The sequence below is a fragment of the Sus scrofa genome, chromosome 11, assembly GCF_000003025.6.
Source record: "Sus scrofa isolate TJ Tabasco breed Duroc chromosome 11, Sscrofa11.1, whole genome shotgun sequence".
NCBI classification, from domain to species: Eukaryota; Metazoa; Chordata; class Mammalia; order Artiodactyla; family Suidae; genus Sus; species Sus scrofa.
In genome coordinates, this window is record NC_010453.5 from 21,702,477 (window position 1) to 21,725,144 (window position 22,668).

The 22,668-nt window shown below is 51.7% G+C and overlaps 2 protein-coding genes across 2 annotated transcripts in view; one reads left to right on the forward strand and one right to left on the reverse strand.

The window, feature by feature from the left end:
- SPERT (spermatid associated) overlaps nucleotides 1–17,341 on the reverse strand; it is a 107,499-nt gene extending 90,158 nt beyond the window's left edge. The window contains exon 1 of the mRNA XM_021065604.1: nucleotides 17,216–17,341. The gene's annotated coding sequence lies outside the window, so the exon portion shown is untranslated. The remainder of the gene's footprint in view (nucleotides 1–17,215) is intronic.
- The window catches only part of ERICH6B (glutamate rich 6B), an 80,470-nt gene that overhangs the window by 27,999 nt on the left and 29,803 nt on the right, over nucleotides 1–22,668 (forward strand). The window contains 5 exon segments of the mRNA XM_021065392.1: nucleotides 3,667–3,763; nucleotides 5,355–5,552; nucleotides 8,710–8,758; nucleotides 14,177–14,203; nucleotides 17,546–17,633. Of these exon segments, the coding sequence (XP_020921051.1) occupies nucleotides 3,667–3,763; nucleotides 5,355–5,552; nucleotides 8,710–8,758; nucleotides 14,177–14,203; nucleotides 17,546–17,633 (459 nt within the window).

Genomic DNA, 22,668 nt, shown 5'->3' on the forward strand with positions numbered 1-22,668 from the left:
TACCCAACCTACGACATCCGACCTATAACCAAATGTAAATGAAGCTGATTCACATCTGGGCAATTTTTGTTCTGTCCCTCCTGCCCTCGTCTTGTGCATCTCTGGTGGTGGTGGTCCCTGTTTTGTTTTGATCATTTTAAACATGCTGTACACTCAAGTTTGTGTTTTACTTTTCTAACTTGGGATTGTAACACCAGTATTTGCCCATGAAGCCTAATTTTTGTAGACATCATTTTAATAGCCAAGTAATATTCCTCAATAATATTCTGCCTCATGGGTACACTATGGATACAGGCTGCATGGTTTTTTGTTTGTGTTTTTGTTTTTGCTTTTTAGGGCTGCACCTGCAGCATATGGAAGTTCCCAAGCTAGGGGTCCAATCAGAGCTACAGCTGCTGGCCTACACCACAGCCACAGAAACGTGGGATCCAAGCCAAGTCTGCAACCTACACCACAGCTCACGGCAACGCCAGATCCTTAACCCACTCAGCGAGGTCAGGGATGGAACCCACATCCTCATGGATTCTAGTTGGGTTCATTACCACTGAGCCATGATGGGAATTCCATGGATACATGTTGAACATTTAAGTTTCAAATTTTCTGACTCTCATGTCTTTTTTCCTTCCACGGTGCCATTCTGCCATTCATCATTACTAGAACTGATGCTCTATTTTATCCCAACTGTACGTGAAATTCTTGATGGCATAGCATTCAAGGCCAACAGTCAGATTCATTAAATGACACACAGAGTCTTTAAAATTAAAAATAATGTTTAAAACATTTACGCGCTCTGAACCCCAGCAGCCTCTCCTGTACAGTATCATTCACCCTGTGACAAAGGGAGGCCACTGTGATCACCTGAAGGATGAACAAGCTGGAATGTCCCAAATCCATGATTTCTGAAAATTATCTTGAGTTCTAATTTTATACCATTTCAATCTCATAACTTCTGAAGAAAGAGACAACACTAAAGAAATGTAAAAATAGAAAAATTCTGTAAATCAGGGCCTCTCCACCCCAATCCCAGCATCACATACTTAACAGATTTTTTTTTTTAATTTTTGTCCTTTTTGGGGCCGCACCTGTGGCACATGGAAGTTCCCAGGCTAGGCGTCTAATCAGAGCTGTTGCTGCCAACCTACGCCAGAGCCACAGCCACACCAGATCCGAGCCACGTCTGCGACCCACACCACAGCTCACGGCAATGCTGGATCCTTAACCCACTGAGCAAGGCCAGGGATCGGACCCGCAACCTCATGGTTCCTAGTCAGATTCGTTTCCGCTGTGCCACAACAGGAACTCCCACGAACAGAGTTTTTTAATAGAAAGAGAGAGTCTTTCTTTTTTTCCCGACCTTGCCTTTCTGTTCTTTTTTCCCAATAGAATTCAAGGCTTATTCATCGCATATCCTGCCTAATCTTAAAGCAAGGTAACATTTTTTTTTATTTTTATAAATTAGATAGAAATTCAATTTTAGGGATGATGCTTCAGGAGCCTCTGAAGTCCCAAAGATGGGGAGTGGGGGTGAGGGTGGGGTGCAGGTCCCCGGAGGGAGGAGGGGTTCGGGTGGGGGTCTCCTAGAAGTCACACACAATGGACCTCCCAGGACTGCTCCCCTCTGCCATTCAGCCACACACAGGCTGAGTGACGAGACCCAGGATCAGATCCCTGGGTGCTCAGAACCACAGAGAGGCAAGGGCAGGGGCCAGCTGAGTCGGGAGAGAAGGTTGACCTGGGAACAGGTGGCCGAGGGCCCTGGGTGGTGCTGGTGGAGAAGAGGTGAATGAACGTCCCTAAGGAAGGTGCCGTGCTCCCTGCGCCAGCATCCTTCTCAGCTCTAAAGGACCACGCAGCGAGTATTCGTGAGACTCCTGCCACGGGGATGGACAGTCAGGGCCACAGCTGTGGACAGAAGCCTCTGGATGCTCAGCTCTCTAGGAACCCATGGCGGGCAGGGGAAACAAGACCTCAGATTTCCGGTCCTCGTGTCCTACATCTGCCCCAAAGGATGGAAGGGGGTCCCCGGTGAAGTGGGTTGACACTGTATACAAAGAAAGCGCACAGCCATTTAGTCACAGTGAGAAGCAGGAATGAAACCCCAGCTCTGCTGCACAGGGAAGACGAGGGCTATAACCCGAGGGCACAGGAGCTCCGAGGGGGCCCTGCCCCACCTCTCCCTGCCATGCTTCCCACTTCCGGAGGCTCGGCAACATGCACCTGCTAGGACCACCCTCACTAAGGCAATCGCCAGAGGGAATGCTCCCCAGGCTCCCCTCATTCAGCTCCTGACACTCCCAGAGAAGCAAGCAACGTGGCATTGAAGGGACCTGACGCTGCAGTGACCCCCCTGGTAGGTTGTGACGGAGAACGGGGACCCTAGAGCCAGGCTGCCTGGGCTGGAATCTCAGCTGCTCCAGCCAGCCAGCTGTGTGCCACAAGGCAGCCTCTTAACCCTCTGCCTCTGTCTTCCCACCTTCAAAATGGGAACAGTGAGCGTTTCAGCGCCCCCGGGGGCTGTGGTGAGGATTAAATAACTCCTGGGGTGCACAGCAGCAGTGGCTACAGGAAGATGGTGATGATTCTTCATTCTGCTCCTCGAGCGCCACCACGCGGAAAACTTAGCACGTGTCAAACAAGGATTGTGATTTCTGATCAGCTTTGTTCCAAGCTCACGTTAAGGGTGGAATCCAAGGCTGACTCCGTCCAATCTTTTATCCATGTTTCAGCGGAGTGTGGTTCCTATTCCCGGGGCCCTGTGGGCTGCCAAGGCTTTACCCATGTCTGTCCCCCGCAATTCGCTTGCTTCCCCAGAGTTCAGGTCTGGGCCTTGGGCCGCTCAGAGAAGCCCTGGATTTTCCTCACCCAAGGTTGCTGAGAATTCGAACCCTCCACGAACTCCTTCAAACAAGAAGTGTTCCACTCATCATGTCTGTTTGCTAAGGCGGCGGGGGCAGCAGATTCCCGTCAAGCAGCCCATGGGTCCCTTATCAATGGGAAGGCCCCTCTCTGCAGACGGGTAGACAGGTAGACCAGAACCCCGGTCCTGTTTCCTGGATGCTGAGGCCACAGCAGTTGCCTTAGAAGGCCCTACGGTGTCCCAGCACGGGGAAGGCCTGGCAGGGAGGGTGCTGGGCAAGAAGGCGTGAAGGTGGAAACCGCCCCGCAGCTCGCTGTGACCGCGGGCACAAGCCCTGACTTGGCTGGCAGCTTTGACTTCTCTCAGCCCATTCGCAGGGGAGCTGCATGCTCTCTCTGGGTCCCATGGGCTCCTGGTGGGTGAGACAGGTCAGGCCTTAGCCCACCAGAAGGATAAAGAAACCAAGCCCAGGGCACTCTCCAGATGTGGCCTTGGGGCCCGGAGCAGGGGTGAGAGTTGACACGTGCCTACTGAGCTCATCCTTCTCCACTGGTCTTGACCCCTGCGGTCACTTGATCTTAGACCCGAGCATCTTGACCCTGGACCCCTTTCCAGGGGTGCTTCTGAGAACTCAGCCGCTCTGCCCCCACCTGCAGGCCGGCACAGACCCAGCCCGCCCCCGGCCCTCGGAGGGGGCACAAACCTGCCCGTTAAGTCCCACAGATGCTGCAGAGAGAACAGCTTGCAGATGGTGCCTCTGGGCGAGAACGAGCCACCCTGTCCTCTCTTCCTCAACTCTTCGCCCCCAGCTTCTGACCGTACCCCTCCCGCCCCTGTCCCTGTGTCGGGGAACCCATCTGTCTCATGCAGCAGCCAACAGTGCCCACTGTCACTTTGTCCTCACTGGTGAGGAACTGGGGCAAGGAGAGGATTCTCAAGAAGGCGTGGAAGGAGTTCCTATTGTGGCGCAGCAGAAACAAATCCAACTAGGAGCCATAAGGACTTGGGTTCGATCCCTGGCCTCGCTCAGTGGGTTAAGGATCCAGCCTTGCTGTGAGCTGTGGTGTAGGTCAAAGAGGAGACTCTGATTCCGTGTGGCTGTGGCTGTGGTGTAGGCTGGCAGTTGTAGCTTCCATTCGACCCCTAGCCTGAAATCCTCCATATGCCACAGGTGCAGACCTACAAAGCAAAAAAAAAAAAAAAAAAAAAAAAAAGAAGGCCACGGAAACCAAGGCACAGAGAAGTTAAGCAGCTCACCCAAAGTTACTCCACTCTAGTGCAGGAGTCAAGATTTCAGCTCGGATCACCCTAAACCAAGTCCACATTCTCTCTACCCACCAGTCACTGGCCACTTACAGGCTGGGCGGTTTCCCTTACTCCTGTCTTTGCCGGTTGGACCAGTTTACACGAGATTGACTTCAGGGCCAAAAGACCCTCTCATTCCTCTGAACTACAGTTTCCCGTCCCGGTTAAAAGAGTTTGGCATTGGAATTCCCATTGCGGCGCAGCGGAAATGAACCCAACTAGGAACCACGAGGTTGCAGGTTTGATTCCTGGCCTCGCTCAGTGGGCTAAGGATCCGGCATTGCTGTGAGCTGTGGTGTAGGTCGCAGATGCAGCTCGGGTCTGGTGTTGCTGTGACTGTGGTGTAGGCCGGCAGTTGCAGCTCTGATTCAACCCCTAGCCTGGGAACCTCCATATGCAGCGGGTGCAGCCCTAAAAAGACAAAAAAAGAAAAAAAAAAAGAGTTTGAGGTTGGTAGAAGTAAACTATTCCATTTAGAATGGATAAGCAATGAGGTCCTACTGTACAGCATAGGGAACTACAACCAGTCTCTTGGGATAGACCATGGCAGAAGAGTGTGTATATATATGTATATATAGAAAAAGAACATATATATATATATATGGCTGGGTCACTATACAGCAGGAATTGGAACAATATTATAAATATTATAAATCAACTATATTGTAATTTAAAAAAAAATTTTTTTTAAGTCAGAGATTCCCGAGGAAGGACACGGTGTAGGTTGGGGTTTTGGGTTTTCCTGTTTGATCCTGAGCTCCCAGACAGGAGAGCCTGTGCCTCACCCAATGTCCTGTCATCAGACGCTGTGAAAACCTTTCTCGAAGATGGTGGTGTGTGCAGTGGGCACACAAGAGGGGTGGACCTTGGTGTTTCTTGTCAAGCTGCTTTTAACTTGTTCTGCCTGAGGCAGCTGTGAAGCAGGAAGGGCAACCGCTATGAGCAGGGTCGTGGGCCAGCAGCGACAGAGAAGGTTCTGGAAGGTTAGACTGTCCATTATGGAAGCCAGCCCACTGGCCTTCAAAGGCAGCGCCACATCTTTTCACTCCAAGTGGACAGTGGTTGGCACCTGGGATAGCATGCAGGCCTGTTTTCCCTGACCCACAAGCCAGTCCTTGTGACGGCCGCCACCTGGGACGAGCGGACATCTGCAGGGGCTCAGGCCACAGCTCTGGCTCCTAACCTGCCCCCCCCACCGGCTCCCTCTCTGCTGGCATCCCTCGGGTAACCACCTGCTTTGCTGTCCCTCCTTCCACCCCCGCACCTGCCAGCAGCAAGCCTCCTCTCAATGACACGATGCCGTCCACGTCCTCCGGAAAGCACCAGGGAGCGTTTCTGACCTGGCAGGACCAGAGCACGCAGACGGAGTGGGTCTATGGGAACAAGACGGGTAAGGGACCCCCCATCCCGCATCCACAGCGGGGCCGGGCCCCTGAGGGCTGGGGAGACGGCGCCTCGCGAATATTCCATGGAGGTGGGATACAGAGGCTGGAGTGTTGTCCATCAGGCTGACGAGGCATGATGCTGCCTGTGCCATCCTAACCCTCTGACCCCCTTCCCTCCCCCCAGGCCCCCCTCAGAGGAAGGGCATCAGCGAAATGCTAAGACCAGTAGCTTCATCAGCCTTCCCGTCCCTCCCTTAGTCTTCCTGTTCTTGTTTTTCATGACCACAGCCCCTATTTCCCGAGGGGTCACAAGCCATTTCCCTTCCAGATTACGGACTGGGTCCTTGGGGGGAGCGGGACTGGGACCCACCCCCGACTCCATCTCAGCGAGCAGTCAGAGGCAGCCCTGGTTCAGAACAAGCCCAGACCACCCGTGGCAGGAATTTCTGTGGCCACAACTAGGAGAGACTCAAGAGACAGTTCGGCGAGATTGCACTGAGAATCTTCATCTTCTACCCAATTGAGCCCAAAGGCCCCTGGCCCTGGGATGCTGGGGATGGAGCACTGAACGGCATCTCCCGCCATCATTAATAATTTAAATGCAGCCTTCATGAGCTTGATCCATCACAGACGCACACATTCCTCCCACATCTGTAGTCACGGCAGCGGTAAATTGGATTCCCCCAGCATCTCGCTCCCCTGCCCCCACCCGTGCCTGCTAAACACTGCAGCTCAAATGTGGTTCAATGAAATTAGGAGCCAGAAACCCCATGAGGGAGGATGGAGTGGCAGAGGCAGGCCCACGCAAGCCAGGAGTTCCGTGGCACAGGCCGCCTACGTGTGATGAGGCGTGTTTTCCAGACTAAAGGGGTTCGCGTGGGATTTTTTTCCATGCATGTGCTCCCCAAACTGGAGCCATCTCAAAGTCAGTTAAAGCAGGACAGCTGGAAAAAATCAGAGCATTTATCTAAATATCCATAAGCAGGATTCCGAAAGTCATTTACTGGGTAATTGCCCATGAAGAGCCAACGCTCAGCTTGAAAGGACATGGGAGAGGAGACGGGAAAAGCCTGGGGTGCAGGAAAGGAGGCCCCAGGGCCTGTTACACCTCTGTGTGCCCACCTTCAGAGAGGCCCTCTGGAAATCACTGTTCCATCTGCCGTGTTCATTCATGATTCTCTTGGGCCCCAAGCTTAAATTTTAGAGCCAGTCAGGACTGTATCTAATTTAAGCACTCGGCATATTTGGTCTGTAGTGGCGCGTTGTGTAGCTAAGTCTCTTCCCAGGACTGCGCTCCTTAAAGCCAACGTATGTTTAGCATTTAGCAAAAGCCTAGGCACCCACAGTGATACCTGCTGATCGTATCCTGCAATGTTAGTGGCCTGAACCAAAGGGGTGGACAGTGACGGAGCATCTAAGCCAGGGTCATGCCCCAGGCTCCTGCAGGGCTGGTGGTTACAGCAGAGATGGAAACACTTGGAAAAGTCAGCAATTCCCTAAAATTTGTGAAGGTTTGTTTCTTTTCCTTTCTGCCTATGATTTACAATCAGTCTTTTGGAGGGGGGTGCACCGATTAGGCAAAACTTTTTCTTTTTTTTTTTTCCTTTTTAGGGCTGTACCTGCTGCATATGAAGTTTCCCAGGCTAGGGGCTGAATCAGAACTGTAGTCAACAGCCTATACCAAAGCCACAGCAACTCAGGATCTGAGCCACATCTGCGACCTACACCATAGCTCATGGCAACACCAGATCCTTAACCCACTGAGTGAGCCCAGGGATCGAACCTGTGTCCTGATGGATACTAGTCAGATTCATTTCTGCTGAGCCACAAAAGGAACTCCCGATTGGGTGAAGCTTGCTGGTAATAAGTATGTTGTCACTTCTAGTCAATGGGATGGGGCAGAGAGATGCATAGAGAGAGTGCAGAGCTGGAAGAGGGAGAGGCAGCAGCATGCAGGGCAGCCGGGAAGCCTGGAGCTGCAGGAAGGTACAAGAGCTCAGAACGGAACTAGGAGGAGGTAGAAGAAAGTGACGCAGGCAAAATGACTGTGCATGATGGGGACGGGCCCCTGCCATGAAGACAAGCCCGCCCTCCTGCTGGTGGAAGGTAGAGCGCTAAGGGTTCCAGAGCACAGCAGACGCCAAAAAACATCAGCTCTCAGCCCAGAGCAGAGGCCTCCCATCCGCTTGTTGAGAAACACAGACAATCAAGGCAAAAGCAATGCAAGGGCTGCTTGTGTGGGGCCGAGAGCCTGCAGGAGCGAGCAGGCGTGAGAGCGGGTGTTGGCAGTGCTATTCCTCAGGGTCCAGGACTGTGTGTCCCCATCACCTGGAGCCTTAAAGATGCAGATTCCCAGGCTCCCTCATCAAGATCCCTGCCTGCATCCTTTTTTTTTTTTAATTGTCTTTTTGGCTTTTCTAGGGCCGTTCCTGCAGCATATGGAAGTTCCCAGGATAGGGGTCCAATCAGAGCTTTTGCTGCCACAGAGCCACAGCAACGCAGGATCTGAGCCACATCTGCAACCTACACCACAGCTCACAGCAATGCCAGATCCTTTAACCCACTGAGCAAGGCCAGGGATCAAACCCGCAACCTCATGGTTCCTAGTCGGATTCGTTAACCACTGCGCCACAATGGGAACTCCCCCCTGCCTACATCCTTAACAAGATTCTCAGAGGATTCTCAGGCAGTGGAATGTTGGAGAACCAGCGAACCCTAGAGGGTAGGATCGATCCCATGGGGGCTAGGTTCCTATTTCTACAGCATTTTTTTTGTTATTATTATGGGACCATTCAACCCCAATAACAATATTGTACATGGACTCTACAAACAGTACTTCAAACCCAATACAGAGGAATATCACGCAGATAAATCCTTGAAACCTGTTCCTACAGAGAGTGGCGGTTCTGACATGGAAGGAACATTAAAGGCACTGAGGGAGTTCCCGTTGTGGTTCAGCAGGTTAAGAATCCAACTAGCATCCATGAGGATGCAGGTTCAATCCCTGACCTCACCCAGTGGGTTAAGGATCTGGCGTTGCTGTGAACTGTGGTAGCTCGCAGACGCGGCTTGGATCTGGTGTTGCTGTGGCTGTGGTGCAGGCCGGTGGCTGCAGCTCTGGTTAGCCCCCAGCCTGGGACCCTCCATAGGCTGCAGGTTCAGCCCTCAAAAGTCAAAAAAATAAAGTCACGGCCAGTGTCTCAAAGCTGGAGTGCGGAAGCCCCCCCTTCCCCCCAGGAGGACCAGAAAGACTATCTACACCATCAGGTGTCTATGCCTCCAGCCACAGAGCGGAGTCACAAACCAAGTCCACCAGAAATCCCAACACAGAGTGTCATATCCACGCTTGTAGAAATTCTCAAGAACCTGGCACACAGTAAGCGCCTATCAATGTTTAGTTATACTTGCAAAGCTGCTGTTGAATCCTCATCAGACTCCAGATCAGATATGGTGATGAGAGGGTATATCCTAGTCCGGAGAGACAGTCTTGGTTGGAAGGGAGTTGAGTGCAGAAGCACGTACATACCTAGACATCTAGAAAAGTGGGCGAGGATAAAGAGAGGGGGTGAGGGCCACCAGTGGGGTAGTTGACGCCAAGCCACGTGGCCAGGTGGAGAAGAGGGTGGAAAGCTCCCCCAAAATGCAAACCAGTGCTTGCACAGAGCTCCTTTCCCTGGACTTAGAATTTGAAAGGCCCATGTGGCGGGGGGGAGGGTGGTGGAATAAGACTGTTACTTGCCATAAACGTAGGAAAATGGCTCAAATTTTGAGAACAGTGTCAGGAGAGCTGAGGTCCAGGATAAACTTATTCTTACCAAAAAGTAGTTGTTATTATACTGCAGGCATTGACAAAAGAAGGGGCCCTTTTAAAAGATGACCGGGGCAGGGAGTCGTGGCTCAGCGGTTAACAAATCTGACTTGCATCCATGAGGGCGCAGGTTCGATCCCTAGCCCTTCTCAGTGGGTTAAGGATCCAGCGTTGCCACGAGCTGTGGTGTAGATTGCAGACACGGCTTGGATCCTGCATGGCTGTGGCTGTGGATGTAGCCCAGCAGCTACAGCTCCAATCGGACTCCTAGCCTGGGAACCACCGTATGCCTGAGTGTGGCCCTAAAAAGCAAAAAATAAAAATAAAAGATGACTGGGGCAAAAAGAAGATCAAGGCAGACAGGGCCACTGTTTAGTGCAGGTTGAGGAATGTTCTGGAGTTCCCGTCGTGGCTCAGTGGTAACACACCCGACTAGTATCCATAGGGATGTGGGTTCCATCCCTGGCCTCCTTCAGCAGGTTAAGAATCCAGCACTGCTGTGAGCTGTGGTGTAGGTCACAGATGCAGCTTGGATCCTGTGTGGCTGTGGCGTAGACCAGCAGCTGTAGCTCCCATTGGATCCCTAGCCTGGGAACCTCCATATGCCACAGGTGCGGCCCTAAAAAAAAAAAAAAAAAAAAAAAAAAAAAAAGTCGCATTCTTCTATCGTTATTTAATTTGACTTTGCCGTGAAAAAAAAAAAAAATGATCCTTAGATGAGAAAGGGTGCAACAAAACTAAGCAAGAAATCACAGAAACCAAAGATTGGGGAAAAGATCAGAAGAGAAAGGTAACTGCTGTGTCCTGGCTGATACGAAATATACCCCAGAATACCTCCCGAGAGAGAAGAGCCTTGCCACGTTTAGGGTGTTTGAGGAACTGGGGAGATGGGGGCGGGGAGGCACCGGGTCTGCAGCCAATGTGGGGCAAATACTGAGCGCAAACGACCACCTGGAACCAGCATGGGATCCATAAGAACAGATCAGGTCATGCTGGCTTTTAGCTTCCTTTTTTGTGTGTGTCTTTTTAAGGCTGCACCTGTGGCCTATGAAGGATTCCAGGCTAGGGGTTAAATAGGAGCTGCAGCTGCCGGCCTACACCACAGCCACAGCAACGCGGGATCTGAGCCACATCTGCGACCTACACCACAGTTCATGACAACTCCGGATCCTTAACCCACTGAGCAAGACCAGGGATCCAACCTGCCTCCTCATGGATACTAGGCAGGTTCATTACCACTGAACCATGACAGGAACTCACTAAGTTGCTTTTTGACAAGATTACTAGATGGAGAAACTGTGGTAACCCAGGAGACCAAATTCCAAAACGTGTTTCTTTCTAAAGTCTTCCTGATGCTCCCATGGACAAGACAGACAAATGCCAGATAGGTGCCGGTGAAAAAAGACGGAGTGGGAGTTCCTGTTGTGGCTCAGCAGGTCAAGGACCTGACCCTGTCTCCATGAGGATGCGGGTTTGATCCCTGACCTTGCTCAGTCAGTTAAGAATCTGCCTTGGTCGCAAGTTCCAATTCAACCCGTGGCCTGGGAACTTCCATATGCTGCAGCTGTGGCTGTAAAAAGAAAACAATGAAGAAAAAGATGGAGGGATTGCTGTTGAATAACCATCCGGAGATACTGTTTAAGGATCCGCGTCAACCCAGTTTCCAGGTGGGAGTCACAGGACTCCACCTGGTACAGTAATTTATCATAGACTTGGACAGAGATATATAGAAGGAACAGTTTGATCTGTAATAGCTGGAAGCTGTTAGGTGGTGAAAATAATGTGATCAGATTCTAAAAGAACTTGATTGACAGGCAGAAACAGTGGACCAAGACGAGCCAGATAGAATATCCTGGTGATTTAGACGAGACCCTGCTCTTCGGTCCACTGAGACAACAGGGTGGAGAAGGACAAGGCGGGGAAGCCGGTCTGTTATAGATCATTTACTCAACCACAGGCGCCACAAGGCAATAGGACAACTGATGTGACCGCCGGAAAAGTGGATATAACCAAGCATAATGAAAAGGCTGTGTGCAGGGACACTGGTCCTGCTCAGGCCCCGGGGCCACCGTTCGGGTGGGGGGAGACCACATTCTGTGAGGGCAGGACTAGACGGGGCTCGGAGGAGGAGGAGGTGTTAGGCCGACCTGGAGACGACATCACACAAAGAACTACGGAAGCAGAGTTCCCTGGTGGCTCAGTGGGTTAAGGGCCTGGATTCCTCACTGCTGTGGCTTCAAATACCTAATGATGTGCCACACAAAGCCAAGACCTGACCTCGCCATCTGCACAGAAGGACTAGCACAGGCCCAGCTTCAGGAAAAAGGGGTCAAGGAAAGGAAATGACTCCCAACAGGCGGAGCCACGCACGGTGGGATGAGTGTTTTCAGAAGCTGGGGGGGGCTTCCTGCCTGCGGGAGGGCTGGCAGCCTTGATGTTGCCCTTGGCCAGGCAGGGCAGGTTGGAGGGTGCTTCTAATCCAGACACCGAAAAAACTGGGCTCAAATCCTGGTGCTCCTATGAACAGATCTCTGCTTTCTTAACATGGGTTTGCTCCTCTCTGCTGTCAGGAATGCAGTGTAAGGTGTAAGGTGTAAGGTGTGTGTGTGTGTGTGTGTGTGTGTACTTGTGTTTAGGAATAGGAAGAACAGACTGGTTGGGATGGGCGGGGAGCAGAAAGGAGCAGGATTACAAAATTCTAGAAAACATAAAACACCGGTAACCAAAAACTTTACAAAAAGTCTCCAAAAAAAGTACGGTAGCGCCTTGTGGCATCAGCCAGTGGACCTGTACCAGCGCCCTGGCATCCCCCAGCCAGCCCCGTTATCACCTCTCTGCGCCCTCTTGACAAGAGAACACTGGGGACACCCACTTCCCACAGTGACAGACGTACCCCATTATGAGTCCACACAGCCTTGAAGCCACTTGGCTTGATGGTTCCTACAGCATTGCCGCCTATAGAAGGGGGAATCCTTCTAAGGTCTCCCTCTAACCCCAGCAGTCCTTCCCATCCTGGGGACCCTAATGGACCGGAGAGGAAGGCCACCGAAGGGCCACAGCCGGAGTCAGGCAGCAGAGCTGAAGAGGGGGAGGCAGGCAGAGGGAGCACCCGAGCTGTGCCAGCCGTGCCCTCCAGCCCAAGGCACGCCCGCGCTGTGGATCAGCCTGGGGTGCCAGTGAAGGACCCCAGTCCCTAAATGGCCCCTATAAACCCGCCGGAAAGTGTAAGGTTAAAATTATTCAGGGCCACCCTCTTCTTCTAGCAGCAGCTTTAACATGGACCTTGGAGGAGGAGGAAGAAACAACGATGCGAAGCACGTTCAAGTCTGACTCGCAAGGTATCATTTTAGGATTTTATGGTGATTTTCAGTGACTTGGAGATGCTACACATCCACCCAAGAGAAGGTAAAAGGCACAGAAGGAGCACAGCCCAGGCCAAAGGGAACTTCTTCTTGACCATCTTACACGAGGACAGTCTTAGCTAAGGCCACGGCCAAGGCACTGTTTCTAGAACTTGGCGTCAAGGCTCAAGGCTCAGGGAAGAAACAGGGCCAAAGGGTAAAATGCTTTAAATTTTGAATGAAAATTTTGAGTTTTGCAAGGGGAGGAAATATTTAGCACTGGAGTTAGAAGGGAAGATAAGGGTCTATCCACACTCAGTTCGTTCCGTGACGTTTCCTGTACCTCTACGGATATTTATTGTATACCTACTGTATACTGGGCAGGATATAAAGATGGACAAACCCCACCCACCCTCTCAGAATTAAATGCTCATGGGCAAGATGAAGTATGAACAAAGTGGGGGGAGTCAGCCTGTGTGGAGCATAAGCGAAAGCCCACCAACTGCTGAAGACACAGGAGCCTCTTATTCTAAAACACACCATCTCCACGTGGTCTCTGCAGACATTTGGGGGTGACTGGTTCATCCTACCACATTCTAGTAACCATTTTTTCTTTTGTTTTCAGTCTGTGTTCTTGCTGAAGAGCCACAAAAGGCAGGAAAGGGTGAGAGTCCCACAGAATCTATCCTAAGACCCTGCTCCCTGCAGAGTGGGTGGGGCCGGGGGTGGTGCCCAGGGTGGGTGGTGCCTCGCTGGTCTAGCCAGTGCCAAGCCCTAGAGAGGACCAAGGGGCGTGCTGGGCACGTAGCCCCCGAACCTGGATGTGCGCCCCTCTCCTTAACTGCAGAAGGGAGACAGAACAGGAAACAGAGAGAGTCCCTGATTGAGACAGAATGACCTGGAAAAGGACCAGAAGTCCATCTCTCTGCTCAAGCTCTGCACAGGGACGCCCACGTTTAAAGAGGCTCCAGTCAGTTACTCGCTGGTTCCCTGAGGTCTGGGCACCAGGTCTTAACTAGGATGGATGGGCCCCCCGAGACTCTTTCAGTGGCACCTGGTAGGGAATAAATCAGAGCCCCTCACCTGGTACCCTTAAAGCCCAATTCAATTTGTATTGAGGGGAAGGGACCCTGGAGAAGCCTTTTGGTGGCAGAATCCCAACTCACACACATCACGCCACAAAACAAAAAAAAGATTAACCAGACCCAGCCTATTAGAAACAGTGTAGGGGAGTTCCCATCGTGGCGCAGTGGAAACGAATCCCACTAGAAACCATGAGGGTGCAGGTTCAATTCCTGGTCTTGCTCAGGGGGTTAAGGATCTGGTGTTGCCGTGAGCTGTGGTGTAGGTCACAGACACAGCTCAGATTCTGCGTTGCTGTGTTTGTGTTGGAGGCTGGCAGCTGTAGCTCCGAGTCAACCCCTAGCCTGGGAACCTCCATATGCCACAGGTGTGGCCCTAAAATGCAAATGAAAAATAGAAAGAAACAGTCGAAGGATGAGGATCTGATCTTTCAGCATTAGGGTGAGGGAGGGGGATCACGGATACCTGCCCAGGTGGCTTTTCGAACCAACTCTATAGAGTTTTCTTCCTCTTAGTCCATTTCTGCGGTGGGGGCAGGATGGGGGCGGGGTGGGGGGGGCAAGTAGAGCCTCGCTGCTCAGACTCTAATGTGCAGAGCAATCACCCAGGCATCTTGTTAAAATGCATCTGATTCTGTAGATCTGAGATTCTGCCTTTCTCAGCAGCTCTTGGCAGCAGCTTCTGCTGCTGATCCACGGACCACACCTGGAGTAGCTTTAGAACAGATGATAGATCCATGCCCCTAGCAACTGCCAGACCTGCCCATCCCTTGACCCACCTGCCGAGGATAACAAGGAATTCACCACAAAAGGGTCAAGAAGGGGAAAGCAGCCTGAGTTTCACCTGAGGGCTTGTTGCTCAGAGCTGGCCCTGGGCTGGTCACCTACTGCTTCTCCCCCCCACTTCCTCCTTTACAACGCGGGGAGCTGCTCTGCAGGGCAAAGGCCCAGGGCTTAAACATCTATCCCAAACTCAGGAAGTGTGCTTCCATCAAGAAAAAAATATTAGGAGGTTCCCATTGTGGTTCAGCGGAAATGAACCCGACTAGTATCCATGAGGATGCGGGTTCAATCCCTGGCCTCGCTCCGTGGGTTAAGGATCTGGCGTTGCCCTGGGCTATGGTGTAGGTCACAGTCACAGCTCGGGTCCTGCATTGCTGTCGCTGTGGTGTAGACCAGCAGGTGCAGTTCCGATTCAAACCCCTACCGATTCAAACCCCTACCTGGGAATTTGCATATACTGAGGGTGTAGCCCTAAAAAGCAAATTAAAAAAAAGCTAGAGGAAAGGCATTGATTGGATGGGAAGGAACTAAGATGTCTTCTTAATCGGCCCAGGAAAGACGCTTCATGCCCAGCACTCACCTGCACCAGCCCCGTCCCCTGAGCCACCCTGAGGATAAGTCTTAGGTCTCCTCCACGCAGAGGGGGGGCCCTGGGTGCAAAGGAGCTGAGCGACATGAAGGGAGGGGCCAGGCCTTGGAAAATAGCGCCACCCCCAGGAACCTGGCCCGACACCTCCCCCACCCCGCCCCCCGATGGAGCCACTTCCAGGAAGACAATGACCTCCCCAGAACAAAGGTAGAGGCTGACAGAAGCCCCTGGAGGGAAAGCTCATGAGGAATAAAGCTCTTCCTTCTCCCACTGTGCTTGTCCAGGCGTGAACACAGCACCCGGCGATGTTAATAAGGTTCGTGATCACACCGAACCCACGCCTCTGAACACAGCTGCTCTGTATTCGGGACCCAGTCACCCTCCTCCCTTGATAAACACCTCCTCCGTTTTCTCCCTCCAATCAACTACATATTATTCCATAACGCCGATTGAAATACAGTGAGCATGAATGATGGGGCTTTGCTAAGAGCCTGACTCTTCATGCTGGGCCGGCACATCCTCAGAGAACCTCACCCCAGGGGCTCGGCCCCCAGTCTCCCTGGACCTCAGTCCGACAGCTCCTCCATTTCTCTCCAGTGTCAACCCAAAGGGCCTTCCTGGGCTTGAATTCCCAAGGATTCTTGGTGGACTTTCCCAACAAGTTCTTTTTTTTTTTTTTTTTTTTTTTTTTGGTCTTTTTTGTTTGTTTGTTTTGTTTTGTCTTTTTGCTATTTATTTGGGCTGCTCCCGCGGCATATGGAGGTTCCCAGGCTAGGGGTCGAATCGGAGCTGTAGCCACCAGCCTACGCCAGAGCCACAGCAACACGGGATCCAAGCCACGTCTGCAACCTACACCACAGCTCACGGCAATGCCAGATCCTTAACCCACTGAGCAAGGCCAGGGATCAAACCTGTGTCCTCATCGGATTCGTTAACCACTGAGCCACGGCGGGAATCCCCAACAAGAAGTTCTCAAACTTCTCCAGGCTGGGTCCCTGGCAGACAATTAGGGTACACGCGGTGTTTTGGAACTGCCTTTGCCATCGTGAGCAGCCCAGTGGGGGTGGGGTGTGCCTGGTGGATGGAGCTGATGGAAAAGAACTTTGGGGTGGGGGGGGGGGGTAGGTTTCCATCAGGAACAAGCCAAGGCTGGAGTAGGAGGTCTGCAGGCAGAAAGGCCCCCAGGATGGGGGGTCTGTATACACAGTTCCACCGAGTGGCTCCGGGAGCAAAGAGGAAGGTTCATTACTGAACCAAGGTTGGGAAGAAGTGCAAAAATAACGTGTGTGGAGATCACGAAAAATGTCCCTTCTCCGCCCCAAAGGCCCAACACAGCATCAGACGGAATAGGTCCGCCCCGCTCCAACCCAATGGATTTTCAGGGCTCTCTGGGTGGTCCCATGGGGAGGGGCTGGTGTCTCCTGGCACTGAGACGAAGGCCACTGCTGATTCGCTGGGGGGGGCCCAATTATCAGGTTCGAGGCCCCCCACCCCAGCTCTGCCTCAGGAGCCACACCTCCCCCCATCACTCCAGCAGGGACTCCAGCAGGGACTCCAACAGGGAATCAAGGCCCAGGTTGTAATTATCAATTCCTCCATTCAATTTGCACCCCATCCCCACGGCGGGTTTCCAGCCCCATTCCCGGTCCAGAGTCCCCAGGTGGTGGCTGACCTCGAGAACAAAGAGGTCCACCATCTCTGAGAGACTGCTTTTTTTTTTTTTTTAGCTCACTGGCTTGGGGATTCAACTCTTACACTTTAATTAGCAATTATGAACCATGTGCAATTCTGGAAATGGGCAATTTTTGACAGGGCTGATGGGAGACAGGAATATTTCTCAGGATTTCCCAGAGAAAATCACACTCAGAAAGAAAAAAAAAAAAAATCTCTTGGAATAAAATCTAAACTCCTTCCCACAGCCTGCAAGGCCCTCCGTGAGCTGGCCCTGCCCCTCCCCATCTTCCCTGCTCTGGCTCCTTTGCGCCTCTTGCAGTTTGTCAAATACGTCAACCCCGAGACACCCCCACCCTCACCCCAGGGCCTTTGCACCACCTTTGCCTCTTACCAGGGATGCTCTTCCCCAGCCATCTGCCTGCTCACTCCCTCGCTCCGTTCAGGACTCGCTCACGCAGCACTGTCAGATGCAACTTCACCGGCCACCAGAAACACACACTCACTCACATCCACACGCAAACTGACCCTTTTATTCCTACTCAGGTTGAATCTCAGGCAATTTGATGTTTAGTTAAAGTCTTATTGATGACAGGTGCATTTCTGTTTCAAAGGGCAAATGCAAATGACGTAACTCTATTTCCCTTTTTGTTTCCCTTCGTTTTTTGCTTTGATTCCTTTTCCAAACGCCTCTCCTTTCACTGCAACTTCCAAAATTGAAAACCATGGAGTTTGTCTCTAAAGAGAGCTTTTGGGATCGTATATTAAGTGATCCCCTTGGCACACTGGAATCTGAAGACTTCGAGGACGACGTAAGTTGGAGAAAAGCTGGAGACCACCGGGCTCCAAAGGGTGGCACAGGGTGGACCAGGGCCAGTGCCAACTGCTTCCTGAGCCCTGGGATTCACGGCTTCACTCCACCGTGAGCACAGCCCAAGTGAGCTTAACCCTCCAGCAGGCTTAAGTTTATACGACACGTACTAAATCAAACAGGGTCTTGGAGTTCCCATCGTGGCTCAGTGGTTAATGAATCCGACTAGGAACCATGAGGTCGTGGATTTGATCCCTGGCCTTGCTCAGTGGATTAAGGATCTGGCATTGCTGTGAGCTGTGGTGTAGGTTGCAGACGCAGCTACAGCTCTTATTAGACCCCTAGCCTGGGAACCTTCATATGCCACGGGTGTGGCTCTAAAAAGACCAAAAAAAAGGGGGGGGGGCAGAGAGAACCAAATGTGGCACCACAAAGCCCTGCTTTCAGTAATATGAATAAAAACACCCTCAAGATTGCTTTTCAGGGAGTTCCCATCGTGGCTAGAATCTGACTAATATCCATGAGGACATGGGTTCAATCCCTGGCCTCATTTAGTGGGTTAAGGATCTGGTGTTGCTGTGAGCTATGGGGTAGGTCAAAGATGTGGTTCGGATCTGGCATTGCTGTGGCTGTGGTGTAGGCCGGCAGTGGTAGCTCCAATTAGACTCCTCCCCCAGGAAATTTCCATATACTGCAGGCATGACCATAAAAAAAAAGATTGCTTTTGAAGGCAGCAAAGCCAAAAACAAAGCATGTAAGTTACAGAGATATCTAGATATCAAGGCAAATTGTTCTTTGCAGAAACCCTTTGTAAAAGTGAAGTTAGATTCTGGAAAAATGGACTTTTCCCTCTAAGGACAGCTTAAAACTCTACATACTATCTAAAAAACAATCCCAAGAAGCTTCTAAAAGACAGAAAGAAGGTGGCGCACTGGCCAGGGATCTTGGGACCCAAGAGACGACATGGCAGTGAGTTTCCTCAGTTTTCTCTTGGCTTCACCTACCCTTGAGCAGGGGCTCAAAAAGACAGCAAGCAGAAACCCCAACAGGCACAAACAAAAGCCCCAACAGACCAGGCCTGGGGCAGCCCATTGAGACAGACCTTTAGACAACAGCCTCAGCAGGGCAAACCCCACCACAAAGAGTAGGGGAGTATCCCCCCAAGTCTGAGTCCTGCTCCCACACTCTTCAGAGGCACAGAACCAGCCCCGGAGTTTTAAGGGGTGTCCTTCCCCCGAGGTATCCAGAGACGCCATGGCAAGTCCTGATAGACTCAACAAGCCTTAAATCTGCAGAGCGTGTATTGTCTTCACTGCATGGACTCGGGGCCTGCTGTACAGCCTGGTGGCTCTAATTTCCTGTGTCAAGTGACCTCTAAGACGTAACCATACCTGCTGCTCCAGGCTGTACCTCCTTCCCGCGATGACTAGAAACTTTCTCACGATTGGAGTTACTAACGATAATCACAAGACTGAAATCTTGTGTCCTTGGGACCCAAAATTAAGCCAATGGATTTTTCTCAACTTACAAAAGAAAAGAGCCAGGGAAGCCTAGGCATGAAGGGTTTTTTTTTTTTAATTAGTAAATTTTCTGGTCTCAGTTCCTATTTAGCCCTGAATTTCTTACTTTCTAGACTTGCTTCTATCCATGTTATATGAATAAGAATTGCTTTTCAGGAGTGCCCACTGTGGTGCAGTGGATTGGTGGTGTCTCTGCAGCACCAGGATGCAGGTTCGATCCCTGGCCTGGCACAGAGGGTTAAAGGAGGTACCACTGCCACCACTGTGGCATAGGTCACAACTGGGCTCGAATTTGATCCCTGGCCTGGGGACTTCATGTGCCGAGTGGCAGTGGAAGTAGGAAAGAAAAAAAAGAAAGAACTCTCTTCAAATACTGAAATACCATGTCAAAGGCAGGACAAAAAGATTACTTGAGCTTAGATTCACCACATTGGATTTACTAAGACGGGAAAGTCAACTCGGGCATTTTAGAAGTTTTCAGCAAGAGTTGAAATCAAAAAGAATTGTTTTCATTAGAAACTTAAATTACTCAGAAACCTCCAGCACACCTGTCAGCTGAGGTTCCACGGTGTCTGCGGGCTGCAGTTGCGGGTGGAGGGGACACCTCCATGGAGCTGTTCAAGGTCATGGATGAGGCCGGATGCTGGGAAGGTTCCAGGTGACAGGTGGCCCGGGCAGGCGAGCTCCGGTCACAAGCACCTTGCCATCTCGGGGGCTTTGCCCAGGTGACAAAGTAAGGCACAGAGTCGGGGGAAACGTGCCCCTGCTGTCTATACCACTCTGTCTCCAAGGATGGGAAGTTTTGGAAGATACGAGGCAGCACTGTGGCCCAGCGCTGGCACACGGTGATGGGCAGCTCTCCGGCCAAGGAAGCCCAGCTTCTCAAGCAACGCCGTAGGGGGCAGATGTGGACAAGTGGGGCCAGAGCAGGACAGAAGGGATGGAGTGAATGCCACATGGTACCTGCAGCCGAAGTTTGCGTGGACTTCTGAGGCCTTTGGGGATGGGGATGGGGGAAGATGCCAGAACCCACTGAGGGACACACTGGGGAGAGGTAGCTGAGGTCCTCGGCTTTGGATGGGGGCTGTCAACCCATCCTTTGCTTATTCTTTTCTTTTTGTCTTTTTTTTTTTTTTTTTGTCTTTTTGCCTTTTCTAGGGCCACATCCGCAGCATATGGAGGTTCTAAGGCTAGGGGTCCAATCGAAGCTATAGCTGCCGCCTACACCACAGCCACAGCAACACAGGATCTGAGCCGCGTCTGCAACCTACACCACAGCTCACGGCAACGCCGGATCCTTAACCCACTGAGCAAGGCCAGGGATTGAACCCACAACCTCATGGTTCCTAGTCGGATTCGTTAACCACTGAGCCACGACGGGAACTCCCCCTTTGCTTCTTCTGACAATTCAACCCCTTTGCTGTTTTCAGTTCACTTCCATGTTCGCTCTCTCTCTCTCTCTGACACACTCATGCATCACACACCCAACTGTGCAAAACTCTTTTGGTTGCAAAAACCAGAGATTCACCAGGAGGAGGAGCCCCAGGGGACGGGAGCCCCCCCCCCCCACCGCCCCCGGCACCTGCACGCCCAGTACAACTAAACACCTAACCCTGACCTCGAGGGCTGCTCTCCTGTACAGGCTGGGGACACAAACAGGATGGCACATGTGCTGGAAAAATCGAGTGGGGTGGCACAGCCTGGCTGGGATGAGAACTTCAACCAGGCCCAGCAATCGGGTCTGCTGTCTGGTGCACCACAGGGGGCCCAGTATTTTCTGGTGAACCAAGCATGGAAGCCAGTGGGGCTGGCGAGAGACCAATGGCTCGAGCAAGGCGGCCGATGCTCCATCTCAAGGGAGGGATTGTCAACGGTGAGGAATTGAAAGGCGGAAATATGGGTTCACACGCTGTCACTTCAACCTGCCCTGAGACGCCAATTCATTCCAGGTAGAAAGATACCTGAGGCCTGTTTTAAAAATTGAAGAGGGATCCTGTGGTGTAGCACTGGGAACTAAGTCTGGTCACTTATAACGGAGCCTGAGAATGTGAGAAAAAACAATGTATACATGTATATGTAACTAGGTCACCTTACTGTGCAGTAGAAAATTGACAGAACACGGTAAACCAGCTATAATGGAAAAAACGAAAATCATTATGAGAAAAATAAGTAAATTTTAAAACCAAAAAAATAAAAAATAAAGTTGAGAGGGAGTTCCCACAGTAGTAACAAAACTGACTAGTATCCATGAGATTTCGCGTTCGATCCCTGGCCCAGGATCCAGCCGTGAGCTGTGGTGTAGGTTGCAGACACAGCTTGGATCTGGCGTTGCTGTGGCTGTGGTGTAGGCTGGCAGCTGCACTTCCGATTGGGCCCCTAGCCTGGGAACCTCCAAATGCTGCGGTGGGGCCCTAAAAAATAAAGTTTGTTTGAACCTTATGGATTCAAATCAGACAGCACCAAACTGCAAGTGGTTAAGAGCCCTCCACCAGCAGGAGCGGGGTGGGGGCGGGGGGAACGGACATATGATCGGCCGGAGCTTAAAGCCTGATGGGCTGCTTGTGACGGGTGGTCCCTGCCTTTCGATTTCCTAACCTTGAGGCAATTAATTACAAGCTTAGGTTCGCTTGGCTTCCTTAGGGCACCACCGCCTTAGAGCCTCCTCAGTCTCAGGGCCTCCGTATTTAACTAATCGAGCTCCAGCAGTGGAGACAGGAGCATGCAGAGGCTGGAGGTCAAGCAAGCCAGACCTGAGAGGCCCTGGCTTTTCCCCAGCGTGGGAAAACCAGCCAATGGACTACAAGCTACATGCTTTTACCTATCCCAGGTCACAGGCCACTTTGGATACGTGGGTCTCCCGCTTAGGCTAGGAGGCTGGTAAGTGAACGGCAGACTGCATGGTATCAGATGCGAAACCACCACCATTACAACCCCGGCCGGGAGTGGAACAGGTCAACGCGACAGACCGGAGCGGGAGGTTCTCCTTGGCAGCAAGCCAACTTCGCCTTCTACCGAAAGGGATCCAAAAAAGAAAGCCTGGTGGGTGAGTCCTGGGTAGCATCACAGACTGGGGCCAGATGATCAAATGTGCAAAATGAAAGAACACCTTACGATGCCGTTACTTTGCAAGAATCTTTAAATACCGAACTGTCCACTGCAAGAACGTGCGAGCTGCTACCCTGCTTTCAAGATGACTGGTCTCCTTCACATTGAATAAAGAACCAACCGCTGAGAGCTTGGCCTTTCCTGCAACTCAAAAAGCCTACTATGCTTTTAAAGCATGGAAGCCTTTTTTTTTTTTTTTTTTGTCTTTTTGCCTTTTCTAGGGCCACTCCCGCGGCATTGCAGGTTCCCAGGCTAGGGGTCGAATCGGAGCTGTAGCCACTGGCCTACACCACAGCCACAGCCACAGCATAAGCCGCATCTGCAATCTACACCACAGCTCATGGCAGCGCCGGATCCTTAACTCACTGAGCAAGGCCAGGGATTGAACCTGCAACCTCATGGTTCCTAATC